The sequence below is a fragment of the Ambystoma mexicanum genome, chromosome 10 (genome assembly GCF_040938575.1).
Source record: "Ambystoma mexicanum isolate Mex_15411 chromosome 10, UKY_AmexF1_1, whole genome shotgun sequence".
In the NCBI taxonomy this organism is placed as follows: Eukaryota; Metazoa; Chordata; class Amphibia; order Caudata; family Ambystomatidae; genus Ambystoma; species Ambystoma mexicanum.
This window is the reverse complement of record NC_090932.1, coordinates 318,898,188-318,918,907: the sequence shown is the minus strand read 5'-3', so window position 1 is coordinate 318,918,907 and position 20,720 is coordinate 318,898,188. Positions and strand designations below refer to the sequence as shown.

The window sequence follows — 20,720 nt, the reverse complement described above, 5'->3', positions numbered from 1 at the left end:
AGCATTTGCACAGGGCCTCCAGCTAACTTGGTGAGGAGTTTGGGTGCCTTAGCAACATCATCCACCCTGAAAAATTATTCATCCACCACAGTTATGCTGGCTCCAGTGTCTCTGATGGCAGGGGTTTCCTGTCCATTCACAAGAACACTATCTTTATAATACTCTTTAGTATTATCTGGGATGGAATTATAGACATCTAAATTCAGTTGTTCCCACAAGCCCAGGGACACTAAAGAAACACTAGCTGAGACTCTCATGGGTTCATCAGCTAGTAAGTGAAAGTTTCCACTTGCCATAGGTACTTCTTCCTCTGGGGAGAAGGCTAAGGATACAGTGTGGATCCCTGAAGGTTTACCCTTACATCTGGGATCCCCTTTCACATGGTCAGTTGACCCACAAGCATAACATTTCCCAAATGTCTTGATGAATGGGGGTGTGTTCTGACCTCCATCTGGTTTGGGTCCAGATGGTGTACTAGCCTGATTTGGTTTCCCTTGTGGGTTACCCTTATGTTGCTGTTTGTGGTCCTCTTTGGATGGGAGGAGTTAGATTTCTCCTTGTTATCTTTCTTTGGCTGCTTTCCCTCCTCCTTCTTCTGAGTAGGCCCAGAATCCTTGTGAGTAGCCCTGTTGGCAACCCACAAGCGAGCAGCCTTAGCTAACTTCTTTGGATCTATCTCCTTAGAATCAGCCAAGTGCTGTCTGAGCTCAGGAGAGCAGGCATCATAAATAGACTCCAACATAACAAGATTTCTCATCCCTCAATAAGTGTTCACTCTGTAACCCTTAATCCAACCATCTACGTTTTTCAAACATTCACATACCCAGGTAGCCCAAGGGGTACCATCATGCTTTTTGAGGGTCCTAAACCTCTTAAAGGTACTGGGAAGGGGTCTTCCCAAATCTAGCAATTAAAGCTAGCTTCACACACTCAATCCATCCTAAACAACTCCATCACAACATCAGGTGAAACAGTGGGTAGCCTAGAGAAGAGCCAGGGAAGCAATTGATTCCCTGTAAAACCTTGAATATCATTGTTATATTCAAACATTGCCAACCAATCCAAAACATCAAGCTTAACCTCATACATACCCCCAATTTCTTTAGGCATACGGGGTCTTTTAGGACTGGAAGCCCTAGAGGACTCTGGGAGAGAAGCATTTTCAAGAGACAATGGGCCTCATTCCGAGTATGGTGGTAGGGGTTTAACGGCACCGGTAAGGATGCTGGTGCCGTTAACCCCCTACCGCCACATTCCGAGGTCCCTTAGCGGGTCCCACCAGGAACGGCTGGTCTGACCAGCCGTTCTTAGCGGGACCCGTTAAGGGACCAGGGAGCAAATAACGGGCCCGCTATTAGCAGGCCCGTTATTTGCTCCATCCCCATTGAGCCCTATGGGGGCTCGAATGGGGAATGGTTTTCTGAATGGGGACTTACCGGGTCATCCAAGGTTGGAATGACCCGGTAAGTCCCCATTCAGAGACACAGGATCTGGACCCGGGTTTGGAGGCAGCCATGGTGCTAATAACCATGGCTATCTCCAAACTCGGAATGACCCCCAATCTTTTCATTTCTAGTTCATGATTAAACTCCATCTCTCTGAGCTTAAGTTTTTGGTGCTTTTGTTCAGTTTGAGCATTTAAACGTTTGAATTTCAACTCAAGCCTCATTTTCTCTAGGCAATTAATTCAGGATGAGTGTAGGACCTGTGGGGGTCACAGTGGACAAGGGTTGAGGTTGCTGAGCAGGCAAGGGAGAAGTGAGGCCTACATTAGGAGACACATCTGTCTCTTCCAAGTCATCATTAATAGACATATTATCATCCTCAATACTTTCCACATTTGCTAGAGAGTCAGGTATTTCAGACCCACTCTCCAGACTTTGACTCTTTAACAACTTTTCAATCAATTCAGACTTTTTGCCTTTGGCAGAGAGTTTCCTTTCTTTACACAGATTTCTCAGATAATCTGCAGTGTAACTCAGGAGGGTCTTCTGATTGTGGCTTTCCATATCAGACATGATTAATATTGCTTTTTAGTGATGTTAGCCTTGTGGTTAGTTGATCCAAGGTAATAGCAGCACTCTAAGTGTAATTACTATACTTGATCCTCACTGTTGTACCCCAGTGTTAGGCAGAATTATATGCCGTACCCTTTGGGAACACTACACACAATTAGGACTACAAGTGGCAGCACAAATTCACCTTTGGTACAAGCCTGTACTACTCAGTAAAAGTGGTAGCAATGGCTGAGCAGCCAGACCTATCTCGAGAGCAAGTGATCAGTATCAATAGTTACACAAAGAACAGCAATTACTATGATTCAGGCAAACACTAACTCAAGGTTTCCAAGTAAAAGAATATACATTTATATACTTTTTAGTTGTATAACATTTCACTAAAGTAAAGCAGTAACAAAATCACACTCTTAATACACCACACCACTTCCAATAGTTTCCAGCAAGTTAAGCTCACAAAATGAAGTGGGAGCAAAATGGCACTCTGTTAATTAAAAAGGGAGGGAAAGACAAAGTTAGACAGAAATTGAGCAGCACCAACAGGTAAGTAAGCAGGGCAATCTAGAAAGAGGAACTCCAGTGATAGGATCAAATCAAATAGGCTTAATGCCAAAGTCAATAGGACAAAAGTCTTTTGCTCAAGATCACACGGTTCAGGGGAGTTTGCGGTTAGGTCTTTGCCAAGAGTTCTGGACCAAGTTGGTCGGCAGAAAAGTAAGTTCAAAGAGAAGAGAAGGACAAGCCCTCGGATTGGAGAAAGATTTCACACACTTTCCCCGTAGTTGAACGAAACGAACAACCGGATTTCGAACAGTACATTAAATGGAGAAGATGCTGTAGCTGAGGCGGACGTTCCTGGTGGTTCCTGCAGGCTCACAGTTCCTGAAGCGACTGTCAGACTGACAAGAAGTAGGAAGACTGGACGGTCCTGCGCCACGCAGGGAAGAAACCAGCAGTAGAGCAAAACAATGAATAAAAGGTGCGCTCCTTAAAACCCAAGCAGGGTCCGACCTTCCTGGCTATCCGGCCCACTGTAGCTCTGTACAGCAAATTCGACCAGAGGAGGGAGTCCTGGTTTGCAGTCTGGGCGAACTGGTTGGTCCCACCAGCTCAAGGGAAGAAGATTCCTGGAGGATCCTCTCTTGTCGTTGGAGTTGAAGATTCAGACCTGCAGCAGGGCTTCACCGGGCGGTTCAGTCGTTGTAGGGTTCCTCTTCTGTCAGCTCCTCGTCGGTTCATTTGTTCCAGTGGCGACTCAGCTCTTCCAAACACAGAAACCTGCTTTTTATGCAGTTTTCCCCCATTCACCGAACCTGGCTGTCAATCAAATCCGCAGGGTGGCTGTCCTGGCTGGACAGTCACCTAGCCAATCAAACAGGAGTGCGACTTGGTTACCAAGGGAACCCATGGCAGGGGTCCTCAGACTCCTCCCTCACATCCTGCCTACCCAGACTTTCAGGCGCCTAAAGGAGGGCTTCTCTGCAGAAGCCCGCGAAAAGACGGTGAACAAAGGAACCATACCTGGTTTGGCGCGCAGAGACAAACACAACAAAGACTTTACCAAAAAGAAATGGCGACTAAACCCAGCTGGAACAATATTAAAATCAATATGGTCAAGCGGGTTTAAGTTCGAGGCTACCAAGATAGCCTAAAACACTACTATGGTTATTTAAGATAACCGCGGTAGGAAAAATAGGGTAGTTACCACTGCCACCAGCCACGTCTTAATGGAAAGGGAGCAAAACAGTGCTCCAAGAGACACAGACAAAAAGGGATACAGATTAACCATTTCCAATACTCCATGTAAGATGGGGTGTACTGGGTCTGTGGTTTAAAGAGACTATATAAAGTTAATGGTAACTTTACATGTTTCTGGGAGACAGTAGTCAGTCCCAGAACCTGGAGTCAGTGGGAAGTCTGAAAGACAACCCTGTGTCACTGCACTGAGGGTGCTGTGTAACCCACATAAGAAATTGATGTCTATGGAGTAGGTGAGGCTCCATAGCCCAAGATCACACAAAAAGGTAAAATACACACAGCAAAACACATGTAAGAGTGGGATAAAAGGCTCACACTCTTACCAAGTGAGAAAAATAAATTCTAGAAATCCAGCAAAGCTGCTGAGGGACTCAGTAGGTAAGGGAATTTAGCCATTTTGGAGAATTCTCCATAACATGAGGATTGGTCTTTTTGGTAAATCTTCCTCCTTTTTCTTGTTGCGGTGGGGAACAAGACAAGGGTGTCCGCTATCGCCTTTACTTTTTGCCCTCGCAATCAAAACGCTGGTGATCCGACTTTGCCTTTAGCATTGCGGACGTGTGCTTGCATTGGGTGTCTCTGTATGCTGACAACATTATATTGTATATTAAAGACCTGGAGGTGAACCTGCCACCTCTCATGTTGGAGATAGTGAAGTTTTGGCAGTTTTGAGGACCACGGGTTAACTGGTCCAAGTCAATTCTATTTCCATTCAATGATGGGCCTCCTAGGCCTGGTGAGATTGGGCTCCATAGGTGGGAACAAGACTGTGAAATATTTGGGTATCATCATAAGCAGAAGACATACCTCTCTTTTGGCTAACAACCACTTTGCATACCTGTTGACCCTTCGGAGGAAAAGATGGGTTACCCTTCCCATGTCAGTTTATGGTACCATTGCAATTATTTATTAAAATGGTGGTAGTTCCGAAACTGCTCTCTTTCTTTCAGAACATCTCGGTCTGGCCCAGAATCAAGTTCTTTAAACAATTGCGCTCTCTTTTGATAAACTTGACTTGGCACCCAAAACAACCGCGGCATAAGTGGGGAACTCTGACTCGTCCCTATGATCAGAGATGATTGAGCGCTCCAGACATGGAACATAGCTGCTCATAGCTGCTCATGCACACTTTGCATCGTACTGGAAGCCAGGAACCCTGCTGCATACCCGTGTCAGGATTGACCGAATGCCGGTTCGTCCGTATTATCTGCAGGGTGTTCCTTTCAATATGGTAGGCAAGGATAAATGAAATTTCGACCCTGTAACCATTATGGTGGGTGCATGGAAAAGGCTGTATCAGTAACTGGATGTACAATTCCCATACACGCAAGAATTGTGTATATAGCGCCTACAAGCTTCAGGCCCGACTTGCGACGAAGCACTTGCCCTGACTTGATCCACACTGGGGGTACGATTTATGTATGATATGCATCCGGACGGAGTACTTGTTTCTAGGGAACAATTTTCAGAAAGAGTGAAGCAACACTTCAGCCTGACTTTTCAATACCTTAGGATGAGTATGGCCTTCAGGGCATGGTTCCCGCAGTTTCCCTCAACGCCCCCTAAAACTCTATTTTGCAGTATGTTGTCAACTAAGCTGGCTCAAGGAGAATTGTCTCCCTAATTTATAAAATGTTCCTGGAAACTTCCCCATTGGAGGTCTCCCCAAGTAAACTGAAGTGGGAACGAGACCTAGATAGAAAAGTGGACGACGCGTTGTGGGCTTCTCTATGACGATACATTTGGAAGGTTGCATTGAATTCCAGATTCAAATTAATGCAATATAAGATCCTTCATCAGGCATATATAACCCCAACTCGTCAAATGAAATTTTATAAAAACACTGCTGGGAAATGTCCCAAATAACATGGGGGAGAGGCCGAGTTTATACATATGATTTGGTCATGTCCTGCTGTGGTGCAATTCTGGGCTGGCGTTACTGATATGGTTTCTCAAAAACGTACCACTGTATACGCAGGGATCCCATGTGCTGTTTGTTTGGTAGGGTACCAGATCTCTCTGGAGACAATCAGAAATTGTTTTCAATATGCACGATTATTGCAAAACGATGTATACTATTGCGTTGGACAAATGCAGTTTCCTCTAATACGCATGAGTGGTTGAAGGATCTGACCTGGAGTTGTCAAATGGAGCAGAATTATTGCCTGATGGTACCGCCCTGTCTCCGTCCCCGGAATATCTGGGAACCATTTCAGCGATTTCTGGCAATTCACACTGCCGAGCCTGACTACCTGTTATACATTCATACATGGTTGATTGTTCACTGCGTCGAACGGGAAATCTGGATTCCTATTCCTATAGCTTCAGTGATTGGGGTGTATCTATGGGGTCAGTCTAGCTGGCTGACATTTTAGCCTTATTTTGTTTTCCAAATGAAAAGACAGAGCGTTGTATTGTATTTTGCTTGCTGCTGACCAATATATCTATTGATCAATGTTATAGTTGTGTAATGTGATGTGCAAAGAACTTTAAATAAAAGTTAAAAAAAAGAATTACCTGAGTCCAGAACAAGTGCTTAGACCAACAATAGAATCTGGAAATCCTTCCACATAACCATGATAATAGCAGTCATCCTGAAACATCACAAACATATATATGTGTTTACCTTATACAATATTAGGTAGGTGCATAGCAAATTGAATACTTACATTTTACATACAAATGTATAAGGATCTGCAGAGATTGTCTTTGTAAAAAAAAATATAAAAATAGGTTACTTCCCTGTAACTGTAGATTCACAACCCTTTGTGCATTATTGTATAACCCCATTTTGGAAAAGCAATGTGTAATAATGGGAAAGAAATGACTGCAGGAGCTTCAGAATATGAAGATGCAAACAAGATAAAAGCGTGACCAAACTTTAGATATTTGGATATGAAGAGACAGCAAGATTATATCCATTGCCATTGAAGTACAAAGAGCTGACCACCATTTATTAACTTTGGGAGAACAGGGGGCCTTCCAATGGTGGGCTATCATTAGTCTTGCTGTTACCTGCATGTGCAAGATCCTTTTCGACCAACAGTTCCACGTGGAAAATTCTCAATGGAGTGGACATACACACCAGCTATCAACTGGATGTTGGAGAGAATTTGGTCCCAGTTCAGCGTGATAATGCAGCATTACCGTCAAATGTGTACTATGGTGACTCTTGCCTGCAGGCAGTGCAAGAAATAAGGAAGTACATTAGGATGAATAATGAGTCAAACCAGAGTGAGATACCATGTAAAGGGCAGTTTATAGGTGTTTTCTTTCATCTGTCTACAATTCCAAAACACAGCTGCTCTCATCTAGATGTTGAACTAAGATAATGTGGTAGATCTTCAACCCACATGACATGGAAAGATGGGAGAAAGCACCAGATCTAATATCTAACATAAAATATAACAAAGAAATCTTATTTTCATCCAGGTATATCCATAAATAAATCCTAAAATATAGAGGTGTCCCTATCACCCTTTTTCTTGACTGCTGGCTGTGTGATCCAGTGCCAAAGTTGTATGTAAATGTATCTTGTTCTTTAATATTAAATATGTTCTTGCAATTAATGAAATCAAGGGGTTGGCCTAGCCCCTGCAAATCTGGAATCCGCCTTCTGTCCAGGGAGAAAAATGGATTATTCCAAAATGGTGATAATAGAGACAGAAATTATGAAACTGAAAGCTTTTGAATTGTAACGGACTAATAATGGAGAGCAGTATGAGGGAAAGAAAAACATACTTGCCTTAGTGACTAATGTACTTCTAGTCCATAGTTCCCTTAACTCCTTAATGAATGGGCGTCCCTCCGTAGGACGGGACTAATACCTTTTTTCTCACAAACAAGCGCATTTCCCCATTAAATTTAAGGCATACAGAGGCACAACTGTGGGCATGACCATGATCAGCTAGGCCCGCCCTCTGGCTTCTCACCTCAGTCCCCCTTTTTCGCATCTGGCGAGAGGCCTCAGCCTAAAGTACTATTAGTAGGGGGAAGATGGTGGGTCGAATGGAGGAAAGGGTTTTTGGAGTATATTAGTCTTTATGCTGAGTATCTTTTTCATATTCCTACGTCCCGTCCCCTGTTCTCCATACTGTATGGGAGATTACAACAGTTAGCCCCTTGGAAGGACGAATAGCCATCTTTTATTGAGCAGATAGATTCCTCAAAACTGCCTGGCCGAAGGACACATGAGATCTGGTACTCATGTCTAAACAATAATGTTTGCAAAATACCAAAGGTGAAGCCCAAGTAGCTGCCCTGCTTATAACCTCCCAGGGGACTTGTCTTTGAAATTCCACGGCAGAGGCCTTTGATCTGACTGCATGTGCGTGAAGATTTGAAGGTCACTGCTTATTTTGTATTCTGTAGGAATCTGCAATAGCTGACACTATGCATCTAGCTATCGATGCTTTGGAAGCCTATGTGCCTGGGGAAGTCCCCCCAAACGTAACCAGTAAAGATTCTAATTTATGGAATTAATTAGTCCATATTAGATAGAACTTAAGCCCAAACAGCTCCGAAACAGTGTTGTGCCTTCTCTGCCTCCGATTGAGGATTAGGGAAGTACGTGGGTAGAATCATTTCCTCATTTATATGACAGGCTGAAACTATATTTGGCAAGACATTTGGATGAGTTTGAAGAACTACCTTTTCTTTGGGAGACACTGTATAGTGCTCTGTGGCCACCAGTATTTCACTGATCTTGTGTGCTAATGTTAAACCCACTAACAAAGCCATGTTTAATGTCACCCACTTTGGAAGCCATAGGGTCAAAAGGTTTATGAACTAAAGCTGCAAGGGCCATATTAAGGTCCCATACCGGATGAGGCCGTTTGATGGGAGGGTATAGCCTTGATAAACCCTGCAAATGTCTTTTGACTAAAGGATTAGAAGTTGAGAAGGACATTGCCTCAGAATTCCTATAAGCTCCCATAGCCGACTAGTAAGTGCTGCAGGTGTCCACTTGCATGCCCGACTGTGCCAAGTGTGCTGAGAAAGAAAGCAACTGATCCTGGGAGCACATGACCAGATCCTCATTATTGTCTTTTGCCTAAAAGGAAAAATATGTCCATTTACTCCTATATTCGACTCTTGTCAAATCCTTTCTTGCTTTCTGGATTATCTTTAGGTTCTGATCTGATAGTCCCAGATGCTGCATGGTTAACTCCTCAGGAACCAAGCCACTAGGGCTAGTGCGACCGGGGTTGGGTGTACCACTACTCCTCCTTGCTGTGTCAGCAGGAGCTGGCCTGTTGTCCACATAGGAACTGGATCCTGATTGGAGAGCTGAATCAGATCTGAGTACCACACCCTGGATAGCCACTGAGGGACCACCAGGATCATGCTGCATGCTGTTGAGTTCCTGAATTTATAAATTACTTTCTGAATCAGAGGAGTTGGAGGGAACGCGTACCACCACAGGTTGTTCCATGAAATGTGAAACACACCCCCCAGAGACTAACTGCCGGACAAAATTCATGAAGCAAAGTGATGACATTTTGGGTACTCCTGTGTGGCAAAGAGATCATCATCTGTGTAACCCCATAATTTGAAGAGCGGGAACAAGGCTGCTGAACTTAGTTCCCATTCGCAATTCCCTACATGCAGCCTGCTCAGACTGTCTGCCTCTGAGTTGTTTTCGCCCTGGAGGTGTACCACTGATAGGTGAATGTCTTGGGTTAGTGCTGTGAGGTTGTAGAAGTAGGGTTCGGACACAATGGTGGTATGTTTTTGAGTAGAAACCTTTATTATATGAAAAAGGGTTGGAAAAATGCCTCGTGTGTCCCTAAAACTAGGAGGGGATTCCTGCCTCTAAGAAACCGAATGAAATTGTCAGAATGTCCAAATGTTTAAGTCTGTCCTTGTTGTGTCCCGAAAGGCCCGTTAAGTCCCTAAGACTAATCACACAAACCAACCGTGCAGCGATAGTATTTTCCTAAAGTAAAATGTTCTCTGTAACTCCAGCCAACAGAAAAGTTCCCACTCTCTAGGGCCATCAAAACGGGCACCAATAAAGAAATATTCCCGAAAGTAGGACTCAAAGGTTAGGGTCTGGTGTCCTTTCCCTTAGACTCCTTTTTTTTGTAGTATTCTGTGTAATTCTAACCAACAGAACAGTTCCCAGTCTCTTGAGTAATCACAAGTGGCAAAGAAAACAAAGCTTCAAAACAGTAGGATTACAACGCCTGTGTCATGTTCCTTTCCCCTCGACTCCTTCTTATAGTGTTTCCCTCCTTTTGAGGCCACCATGCCTGTACTTGATTCTACAAATGTCAATAGGTAGTTCACAAGAACATCCTCCATATGCATCTCCTATTGATCCTTTCAATTCTGCACTCTCCCTTTGAAGTGTAGGATTTGTTGCACTGTATTTTCTTCACTTATTTTGGCTGCAGGTCCCACACTCACAATATAACTGCTTGTTTCACTCTCTTGCCAAGCAGTTATCCTTTCATCAAACTTCTCATTTGGGTGCGGGTCCAAGACTTGCAACATTCGATCCGGCTTGGTATACTTTCCTGCCAACGGTTCATCCTCTCATGGACTGTCCCTCTATGGGTGCATGTCCCAGACTCGTAACATTCACAGTTGCTTGGTTTATTTTCCTGCCATGCAACAGTTCCAACATAGGCTCTCTCTCTTTGGGTGCAGGTTCCAGACTAGCAATATTCAGTTTGTCCTTGTTCCAGTTTCTCATATGGGTGTGGGTCCCAGACTTGCAATGTTCAAATTGGCTTTTATGTCTGGCTTTAAAATTGGTGCGTGTCCCTGACTCGCACTCAGTTCCCAGGGTCCCAGACCCTCTCTCTGCAGCCTCTGTCTTCACCCCTTTGCTCCCCGGACCTCCTGCACCACTCGGGTACCCATGTACCTGTTTGCTTCCCACTGCAAGGTACCAGCATTTCTCGAGTGCCTGCAGCTTCTCTGGAGGCTCTGGTCACATTTTGGGGCTTTGTTGAGGTCAGCAGCGGCTTTCCTGATGTCTGCTTCTTCCCGGTGGTGCGTTCCCTCGGCAAGGCACTTTGCCGGTGTTTGCGATGCCTGGATGGCAATAACATGAGCAGTCCTGGTTTCTGGGACCTTGCTCGCGTTCTCCTCCTCCTCCACGCTCGGCTTCCCTCCAGCTGGCTCTCGTCTTTCTCACTGTGGCACGGCTTGCCAGTTTTCTGCTTGGAGGATCGTCTCTCCTTTGCATCACAGCTATCTGATATTTAAACTCCTGCGTTGGGAAAGGGATTTGCTTTGGGCCAATTACGTTTGTTGGGAAACTAGAGCTCTCATTCTGCTTACCGATAGTGATCCTTGGACTCCTGTTCATCATCTTCTTCTCAGTCATTAAGAAGCTAGAATGCTCATTCTGTTTCTCCATGGTGATGCTTGGACTCCTGATCATCCACTTCTTCTCAGTACTTGTTATGGAGTCAGATGTGACATACTTTGTATTTTCTAAGGTTTGAAGCTTGTCAAGTATATTAGATGGACTAACCTGACTATAACAGGTATTGGCCTTATCAACAAAAGGGAGGGGAGGACAGAAAATTGGAGAGGGGTTTAGGGGTATGTTGAGAAGAGGACAGCCCTGTTTCACCCCCCTAAGCGCTTTAAAGTGAGGCGAGATGCATTTGAGGCACTTTGATGGGCCAGGACGGAGTGGGGTCAGTGAGAGGGACCCATTCCCATCTAAAAGAACCCCATTTTACTATAACCAACTATAGTCTAACTACATGATGAAGCCCAAGGCGCAAGCAGCATTGCTATTGTTGTGTAGATATTAGTAATCATAGATAGAAGGGAAGGCATGCACATTAAATGCGGCATTGCATGTACTAGGCCTAAATTCACGAGACCACAGAAATCCCCAGCCAGGCCCAAGCGGACAGCTCACACCCGCAGCCGCCACAAGGTCTATTCATTGTTCTAAAATAGTTGCAAAGATGTGTTTTTACCCAAGAGGAATGTGCCCTACAAGGTTACGATCAGAGACAGATGCTTGGTGTGCAGGTTATCTCACACTGGAAAAAGCAGGACCTGACCCGTTCCCAGGTGACCACAAGTTATAGCCCATATAACTGACTAAACCTTAAGATCCCCAAATTCCATGGCACCAGGTTCCCTTCGACCACCAACCCCAAAGTAACAAGTCCTGAAATGTTCAAAGAGGAAGGACAGGTCATATCGTTGAAGTGACAATCGTGTGATTTGTATTGCGAGGTGCTGGGAGGGATACATGATAGTTCAAAACAAGGGTGAAGAGCTTGCAGCTGGATGGCGTGGAGGGGAGTGAGTGAAATGTGTGTGTCAATGTTAGAGTGCCTCAGATCCTCCTTTGTGTCCATTTTAAAGCCTGCCAAGTGTACAGCATGAGTGATAATATTTGTATATATGAGTATAATTAATTTGTTGTCTGACCTTCGGCATGAGAAGATGAGCCCTGCAGCACCCACGTGATGGAAGACGGTCGGACTGGGCTGGGATCAATAGAGTGGAACTCCTTATGGGTAAAGGTGGAATGTGTATAGGGTCCATTCAATCAGCCCCACAGGTTTTTACTCTATATTGTTGTGTCATTATGACGCTGTGTATCTTTAAAAGTTTCTGCTTGTACCTTTTTTCAGCAGAACGTTCTTGGCAGCAGAGTTCTTTGCAGTTGCTGTCATCTGCGTGTGAGATTAAAGCTTGCTATCCTTAAAAGATGGACTTCGGCCTTTCTTCCCTAGCGGGTTGCATTCTCATTTAGGGGCGTGCCATCAGGTACTAACCTGGGGGCATACCGTGTTCTCTGGACATAGTTGTCCCTAATCCCATAAGGGGGTTCTTCCCCCATGTGATCCTCCCTAGATGCACCACCCCCAGAAGGACTATTGTACTGTGGACGTACAGCACTGGCCCCATGGGAGAGGGCTACCCCTAGGAGAGAAGGGACAACATTCTCAGATTCATCACAGAGCCCAGTCCCAAATCTGCATAGCCAGTCTGCATAGGGTAGAGACCTTGTCACTCCCTGCTTGTTTATGTAGAACATGGTCGTGGAACTGTCTATTCCGAACAGGACTGCCGTGTCTCTGATGAGTGGTAGCAAGGCTTTGAGTGCCAGCCCTATCGCGTTGGGTTCTAGGAAGGTTATCTGTTGCACTTTTGTCGTGGTGTGCTCATAATCCATGGGCTCAGATGCTTGGCTTTCTAACAACAAGTCTGTCATGATAATTAAAGAGGGTTTGGGTTGGACTAAGAGTCCCTCTCAACAAGTTCACTTACATGTTGCAACATAGTACACCGTTGGTCAACTCCTGTGGTATGAAGATCCTGTCTGATTAGGATCCACGTTCCTGATCCCATGAGTTGGCTACATGCAGTTGAAATCTCATTCTGAGTCTAGCATAAGGCACTGTGAGTATAAATGCTGCCAAGAGCTCTAGTATATGCTGGTACCACAATGTTGATGTAACCTGTGTGTTGAGGAAAGGCCTTCTGAAAGTCTGACTCTTATGTGTAGGAAAAAGTGACACATCCGATTCCCAGGAAAATTAATGACTGGGACAAGATCAGATCTGACTTTTTCATGTTGAGTGAAAATCCCAAATTGAAGAGCATGTCCGTTAGACTCTGCATCGTCTCCTGAGCCCCCTCTGGAGAAATGGCCCTGACAAGCCAGCCGTGCAGGTAGGGATAGACGTACTGACCCTCTGTCCAGGGAGCTGCCACCACCGCGTTCATGATTTTCGTGACAACAGAAGGCACTGTATTTAGCCCAAATGGTAGGACTTTGTACAGTAAGTGTAGCACCATCATCATGAATCTGAAAAATGTTCTGTGTGGTTGCCATATCGGGATGTGCAGATAGGCATTCTTCAGGTTCCTCCCACATATTCCTTATCTTATGATATATCCAATATCCAGTTTAGCTGCTTCGGAAAAAGGAATTCAGCAGAGGGCGCTGCGCGTCAATGCCTGTCGACTCGATGTCCCCCGGAGGCCTCTGTCTCCATGTCGACGTCACCAAAGGCATATATAGCATGCACAGCGTCTGTTGGCTTCAGTTCCGTTTTTACGAATGTAGGAGCTATCCCATACTGACAGTTACTCCTCCTGAGAGAACGCAGACTGCAATAGCAAAGGACAGTTGACTGCGGGGTAGGCTGGGAGGGGCGATAAGGAATACTTGGGAGGAACATCCAGTCGAAAGAACGTTACCAGGGGTAAGTAACTTTTCTTTGAATGGATTTTGTCCTCCCACATGTTCCTTATCTTATGATAGACTCCTAAAGCAGTTTCTAGTATTTCTGGAGGAGGGAGTTCTCATGGGTCTGTGTGCACAGAATGCAACACTGCCTTACCAAATAAGCCTTCCTGGCCTGAGGAAGAGTCCAAACTGTAATGTTTGGTGAAAGTATGTACGGACGACCATGTGGCAGCCGCACACATTTCTTTTACTGGTACTCTCCTCTGTAATGCAAAGGAAGTCGCCATGCCTCTGGTCAAATGAGCCACAATGCCTTCTGGAGGATCTTTTCCCGCCAGTCTGTAGCATTCGGATATTGCCAGTATTATCCATCTGGATGTCTGTTTAAACATACCCAACTTGTGGCCTGAGTAGCCAACAAACAGTTGGTCATCTTGTCTTATTTTTTTGCCATTCTGGTGCTATAGAAGCTTAGTGCACGTTTAGAATCAAGCCTGTGTAGCCTCTCCTCTTCCTTCCCAGGGTGCGGAGGAGGGTAAAATTATGGTAATGTTATTTGCTGAGTAAAATGGAATTCCGATACAATTTTGGGTAAAAAGGTGGGTTTCACCTTAAGGCCTTGTGCTTATAAAAAATAGTGTATCGTGGCCATTACTAAAATGATAATATTGCCACGATTTCTGTACCATTTTCACAACGTTCACTACTATATCAAAGCCCCCTTTTTCCGTCAGCTAGAAATTATACTACAAGAGTTCTTGTGGGGGGTAACCTGACACAAACTGTCACTCACCACACTCTACCTACCTTACAGAGAGTGGGGGATGCAACTACCGGATCTCAAGAAATATTACCTTGCAGCACAACTCAGTTTTGTAACCAGATGGCTTTCGGACGATGTCACATCAGAATCTGAACTGCTGGAGCAGCTGGTTGCTCCTGCATGTCTTAAAGAAATATTATGGGTACTGCCAGGCTGTCTGGGGAACACCCCCATGATTGTAACACTAGGTAGGAAGGTATGGCACAGAGTCAGGACGCTACTACCCCTTGGTAACCCATATTCACCGGAGACTGCGATAGCCGCTGATGTCTGCAAAGATAGAACGGACCTAGCATTGGTGAGGCACTGGGAAAGATGGGGCATCTACACTTGGGGAGATGTATATGAAGAGGGAGTCTTTAGGGAATTTGAACCCCTGCGAGAAAAGGAAGGATTACCCGAGGGACAATTTCTGTGGTACCAGAAGCTCTGAGGGTGGCTAGAGGGAACTGGGAAAAATGGCCCGAGGAACCTGCAGCAAACCCTTTGCTGACCCTAATGCACAATCTGAGTGATGGTTGGAAGCCAGTTTCTAGGCCGTATGCCCTGCTAACGGATAGACCCAACTCCAAAAGCATGACGCTGAAAGGGAGGTGATAAACAGACCTGGGGGTTGAGATAACGGAGGGTGAATGGGAGAGAGCCCTGGCATGCCATCGCAAAGTGTCTAGGAAGACCCGATTCCGGCTGATTCAGCTCAATGTCTTATACCCCACTTACATGACGCCATGAAGGGTGGCTAAAGGTAACGTTAACACACGCTCTAAATGCCCCTGGTGGAAATGGAAGAAGCAGGGCTGATGCACATGTTCTGGGGATGTGTATAGGCACAACGGCTTCGGGCGGGGATAGAGCAAGCCTGCAGGAAACCTGGGATAGTAAGGTATGATTGGACCCCAAAGGAATGCTTACTAGGCGTGTACCCGAGAAAGAGTACATTCAAACATATGGTTAAGCTCATGGACATGGTTTGCATATTGGCCAAAAGAACCATTGCAATGGCTTGGAAGTAGTCCGGGACCGCAATATGTGCGCTGGTATAAGGAACTCCAGTGCTGGGTAGAGGCAGAAACCAGGGAATGGGGGGCAGAGGTTGCCAGATCTGAGATGAACACTAGCAAAACTTATGAAGCCTGGAAAACACTGGTCTGGGACATGTTCCATCCATGCAATGATAAACCCCCATGAGCACACACTGGATTCTTCGGGACAATTAATACTGAAGGTAACCGAGCAATGCTAATGCTGCCACAGGGACCACCCACTGACAGTGAAACACACTTATCTCACACTAAACTCTGCTTGCTAATGGGAGGAAATGGTGTCTGAAAATATATGATGTCTATCAAGTGAAGCTTTCTTTTGTTAGTTGTTTTGTTATGTTGTTCTGTTTATATGGCATTCTTTGTACACTGAAGTAGCTGACTGAATGGGCCTCATTAGGACCCAGGCGGTAAGGGGTTTACGGCGGCGTAAACAGCGCCGACCCTTACCGCCTGATTCCGAGGTCCCTTAGCGCCATGGAGGATTTAACACCTGCTTTTAGCCCTTCATGGATTGCCCAGTACCAGAGCTGCATTGCCTCTCTGCACAGTGGTAGTGACCCTACACCTCCTCTTTTGTTGGGGTAGTAAATGGCCACTGTGTTGCCCGTCATTATCAGGAAATTCTTTCCCCGTACAGAGGGCAGAAAGGCCTTCAGCGCTAATCTGATTGCCCTCAGCTCCAAAAGGTTGAAGTGTAGTTTGGACTGGGATGGAGACCAATGACCGCTGATTGTCAGATTATTGGCGTGGGCTCCCCACCCCGTGAGTGGGGCATCCGTCACTACTATTATCTCCGCCCATGGTTGCCAAAAAGGTTCTCTTTTCAGAATGTTCTCCTGGTAGGCCCAACACTGAAGGTCCTGTGAGACTCTGCTCGGAATCTGTAGGGGGTCTGACATCATTCCTGAGAATTGGGACCACTCAGTCCTGAGAGCCCATTGGAGAGATCTCATTCTCAGACGATCCTCAGGCACCAGAAAAATGCAGGATGCAATGAGGCCGAGCAACCTTAGAAAGACGAAGGCTGGGAGATGCTGGGCACTCTGGAATTTGGTGACCATTTGGTGACCATCTGCAGAATGTCTTGAGCCCTTAACTCTCGTGGCGAGGCTTTTCCCAGGGATGCATCCAGGACTGCTCAAATGAATTGGAGCTTTTGAGATGGTATCATGTGAGACTTCTTGAAGTTGAGGGAGAAGCCCAGTCGGTGAAGGGAGTGACAGGTGGAGCTGAGATGTTCCAGGACCTGTTCGGGGGAACTAGCCCCTTATCAGCCAATCGTCCAGGTAGGGGTAGATGTGATTCCCCGTTCTCCTGAGACTGGCTGCCACACACTTATCTCACACTAAACTCTGCTTGCTAATGGGAGGAAATGGTGTCTGAAAATATATGATGTCTATCAAGTGAAGCTTTCTTTTGTTAGTTGTTTTGTTATGTTGTTCTGTTTATATGGCATTCTTTGTACACTGAAGTAGCTGACTGAATGGGCCTCATTAGGACCCAGGCGGTAAGGGGTTTACGGCGGCGTAAACAGCGCCGACCCTTACCGCCTGATTCCGAGGTCCCTTAGCGCCATGGAGGATTTAACACCTGCTTTTAGCAGGTGTTAAAATCCATGGCGCTAAGGGACCTTGTTGTTAATTACGCCACCGTAATTTACGGTGGCGTAATTAATGCCTTCCCCACTCCCATTATGCCCTATGGGGCAAAAATGGGAATGGGGAAGGGTAAATGGGGATTGGGGACTTACCGCCCCGCCAACCTCGGAATGGGGCGGTAAGTCCGCCAACCACCATGGCATAAACATAGTTTACGCCATGGTGGTAAAGGTACGACCCAGGCGGTAACTTACCGCCTGGGTCGTAATGAGGCCCAATGTGTTGCACTGATTTTACTGTAATTGTACTTGTTTAAATGCCAATAAACACATTTCAAAATAAAATAAAGAATTGTGTATGGAGGCTTGTAGGATATAGCCTGAAGCTCACTCACCCTTCAGGCAGATGTAATAGCACTATGAAGATGTTTTTTAAGGTTAGCAGCCTCAAAGGACAGGAGTGTATAGGCTCGAAAGCAGCACACATCATGAATTTCAACACCAAGTTGAGATCCCAAACCGGGACTTGAAAAGGGATCGGAGGCAAAACATTTGTCAATCCTTTTAGGAATTGTATTATTAGAGGAATTTTGAAGTAAGATACCTCATCTGAAGTGCGCTTAAATATAGAAAGCGCCGCAAGATATCCTTTAATAGTTCCAATCTGGAGCCCCAGATTAGCTAGGTGTAACAAAAAGGATAACACATTAGGTGAATTACGTGTAAATGGATCAACATTCTTATCTCTACACCAGCTGAATTAGTTGCTGGCCTTCTGGCGGAAAGCAAAATATCCATAACATCATGTGGGAGGTCCTAATCCTTGTATCTCAGCATCTCAGAAACCATGCGTGAAGGCCGAGTGTCTTGATCACTGGATGGAGAACCCGACCCTTCTCTCTTTGTGTAAGACATATTGGAGGGCAGATGGACATGTTCAGAAGGTCTGGGTCCACGTCCTCCTTGCCCAATGCGGAGCAATTATGATCATGAATTTTCCGAACTTTCTCAACCTCCTGATGACTTGAGGAATGACAGGGATTGGTGGAAACCCGTACAGGAGTGGAAATTCCCAGTCCACCATGAAAGCGTCTCCTAGAGCTCACCTTGAGGGAAATTCCCTGCAGCAGAACAGTTAGCACTTCCGGATGACACTGGTCGCAAACAAATACACTTGAGGGGTTCCCCAAAGGGTGAAGATCTCTTGAAGGACTTCATGAGCTAGCTCCCACTCGTGGGAGACTGTGCTCTGCCTGCTCAGAGTGTCCGCCACCGTATTCTCCACTCCAGCCAGGTGAACTGCTTATAGGGAGATCCCTTCATGGATTGCCCAGTACCAGAGCTGCATTGCCTCTCTGCACAGTGGTAGTGACCCTACACCTCCTCTTTTGTTGAGGTAGTAAATGGCCACTGTGTTGCCCGTCATTATCAGGAAATTCTTTCCCCGTACAGAGGGCAGAAAGGCCTTCAGCGCTAATCTGATTGCCCTCAGCTCCAAAAGGTTGAAGTGTAGTTTGGACTGGGATGGAGACCAATGACCGCTGATTGTCAGATTATTGGCGTGGGCTCCCCACCCCGTGAGTGGGGCATCCGTCACTACTATTATCTCCGCCCATGGTTGCCAAAAAGGTTCTCTTTTCAGAATGTTCTCCTGGTAGGCCCAACACCGAAGGTCCTGTGAGACTCTGCTCGGAATCTGTAGGGGGTCTGACATCATTCCTGAGAATTGGGACCACTCAGTCCTGAGAGCCCATTGGAGAGATCTCATTCTCAGACGATCCTCAGGCACCAGAAAAATGCAGGATGCAATGAGGCCGAGCAACCTTAGAAAGACGAAGGCTGGGAGATGCTGGGCACTCTGGAATTTGGTGACCATTTGGTGACCATCTGCAGAATGTCTGGAGCCCTTAACTCTCGTGGCGAGGCTTTTCCCAGGGATGCATCCAGGACTGCTCAAATGAATTGGAGCTTTTGAGATGGTATCATGTAAGACTTCTTGAAGTTGAGGGAGAAGCCCAGTCGGTGAAGGGAGTGACAGGTGGCACTGAGATGTTCCAGGACCTGTTCGGGGGAACTAGCCCCTTATCAGCCATTCGTCCAGGTAGGGGTAGATGTGATTCCCCGTTCTCCTGAGACTGGCTGCCACCACTGCCATTAACTTGATGAAAACCCTCAGCCGGAGGTCAGCCCAAATGGCAGATCAAACCTGATAATGAGAACCGGGAACTGCAAACCTCATGTACCTTCTGTGCTTGTGATGGATTGGACCATGAAAGAAAGCATCCTGAAGGTCCAATGATACCATCCAGTCCTGAAGCTGGACAGCCTGAAGGATCTGAGTAAGGGTAACCATCTTGAACCTGAGGAACTTGTTCAAGTCTCTTAAGTCCAAGATGGGTCTCAATCCTCTGTCCTTTTTTGGAATTAAAAAGTACAGGGAGTACCAACCCTTGTTCCTCTCTGCTACAGGTACTGGTTCTATAGCACCTTTCTCTAGCAGGGTTAATATTTCCTGCATAAGGAGCAGATCTGGAACTTTGAAAGAGCTGTTCCCCAGTGGATGACTCTGAGGCTTTTTTAGAAAGGGAAGGCAGTAACCCTGGCCAACTGTTTCCAATGCCCATGCATCTGAAGTAATGGTCTGCCATTCTGTCAGATGCTGTGACAGTTTGCCTCCTATGGCAGTCTTGTGAACTAAGTCCTCAGAGAGGTTTTGGGGCGGCTGACACAGTGGCTGATGGAAAAATAGCTGCTGCTATGGCGGTCTTAGCACCCTTTCCCTGTCCACTGCAGGGGATCTTCTTTGGCCTCTTTGAACTGACTGTCCTCTGCCTCTTCCAAATGTGAAGTAGTGACTAAAGGACCTACCCCTCCAGGGCGTAGTTGTGGGGCGATTTGGAGGTTGTCTAATCACAGCACCAAGGGATTTGGCTGCTGCTTTTGAAGTTTGCAGTTTTTCCAGACTGTCATCAGTCTTGCTACCGACCAAATGTGTACCGTCAAAGGGCATGTTAAGCAGTCTGGATTGTACATCTGGAGAAAATCCTGACTTTCTCAACCAGGCAAATCTGCACATAACTGTACTAGCGACCATTGCTCTGCTGATACTCTCAGCAGAGTCAGGACCAGTCTGAAGGGATTCACACATAGCATCCTTTCCATCCTTAACTATGTTCAAAACCCTGTCTTGTTCTTCCCCTTCAGGGATATGGTCAGCCACCATGGATATACACTCCCAAAGGGTATGAGTGAACCTAGCCAACGTGCACGTGGCATTTGCTGACTTCAGAGCCATACT

General features: G+C 45.9%; 1 protein-coding gene across 1 annotated transcript in view; it reads right to left on the bottom strand.

Moving 5' to 3' along the window:
• LOC138493169 (disintegrin and metalloproteinase domain-containing protein 9-like) overlaps positions 1-20,720 on the bottom strand; it is a 4,098,706-nt gene that overhangs the window by 3,521,987 nt on the left and 555,999 nt on the right. The window contains exon 5 of the mRNA XM_069620352.1: positions 6,291-6,367. Within this exon, the coding sequence (XP_069476453.1) occupies positions 6,291-6,367 (77 nt within the window). The remainder of the gene's footprint in view (positions 1-6,290; positions 6,368-20,720) is intronic.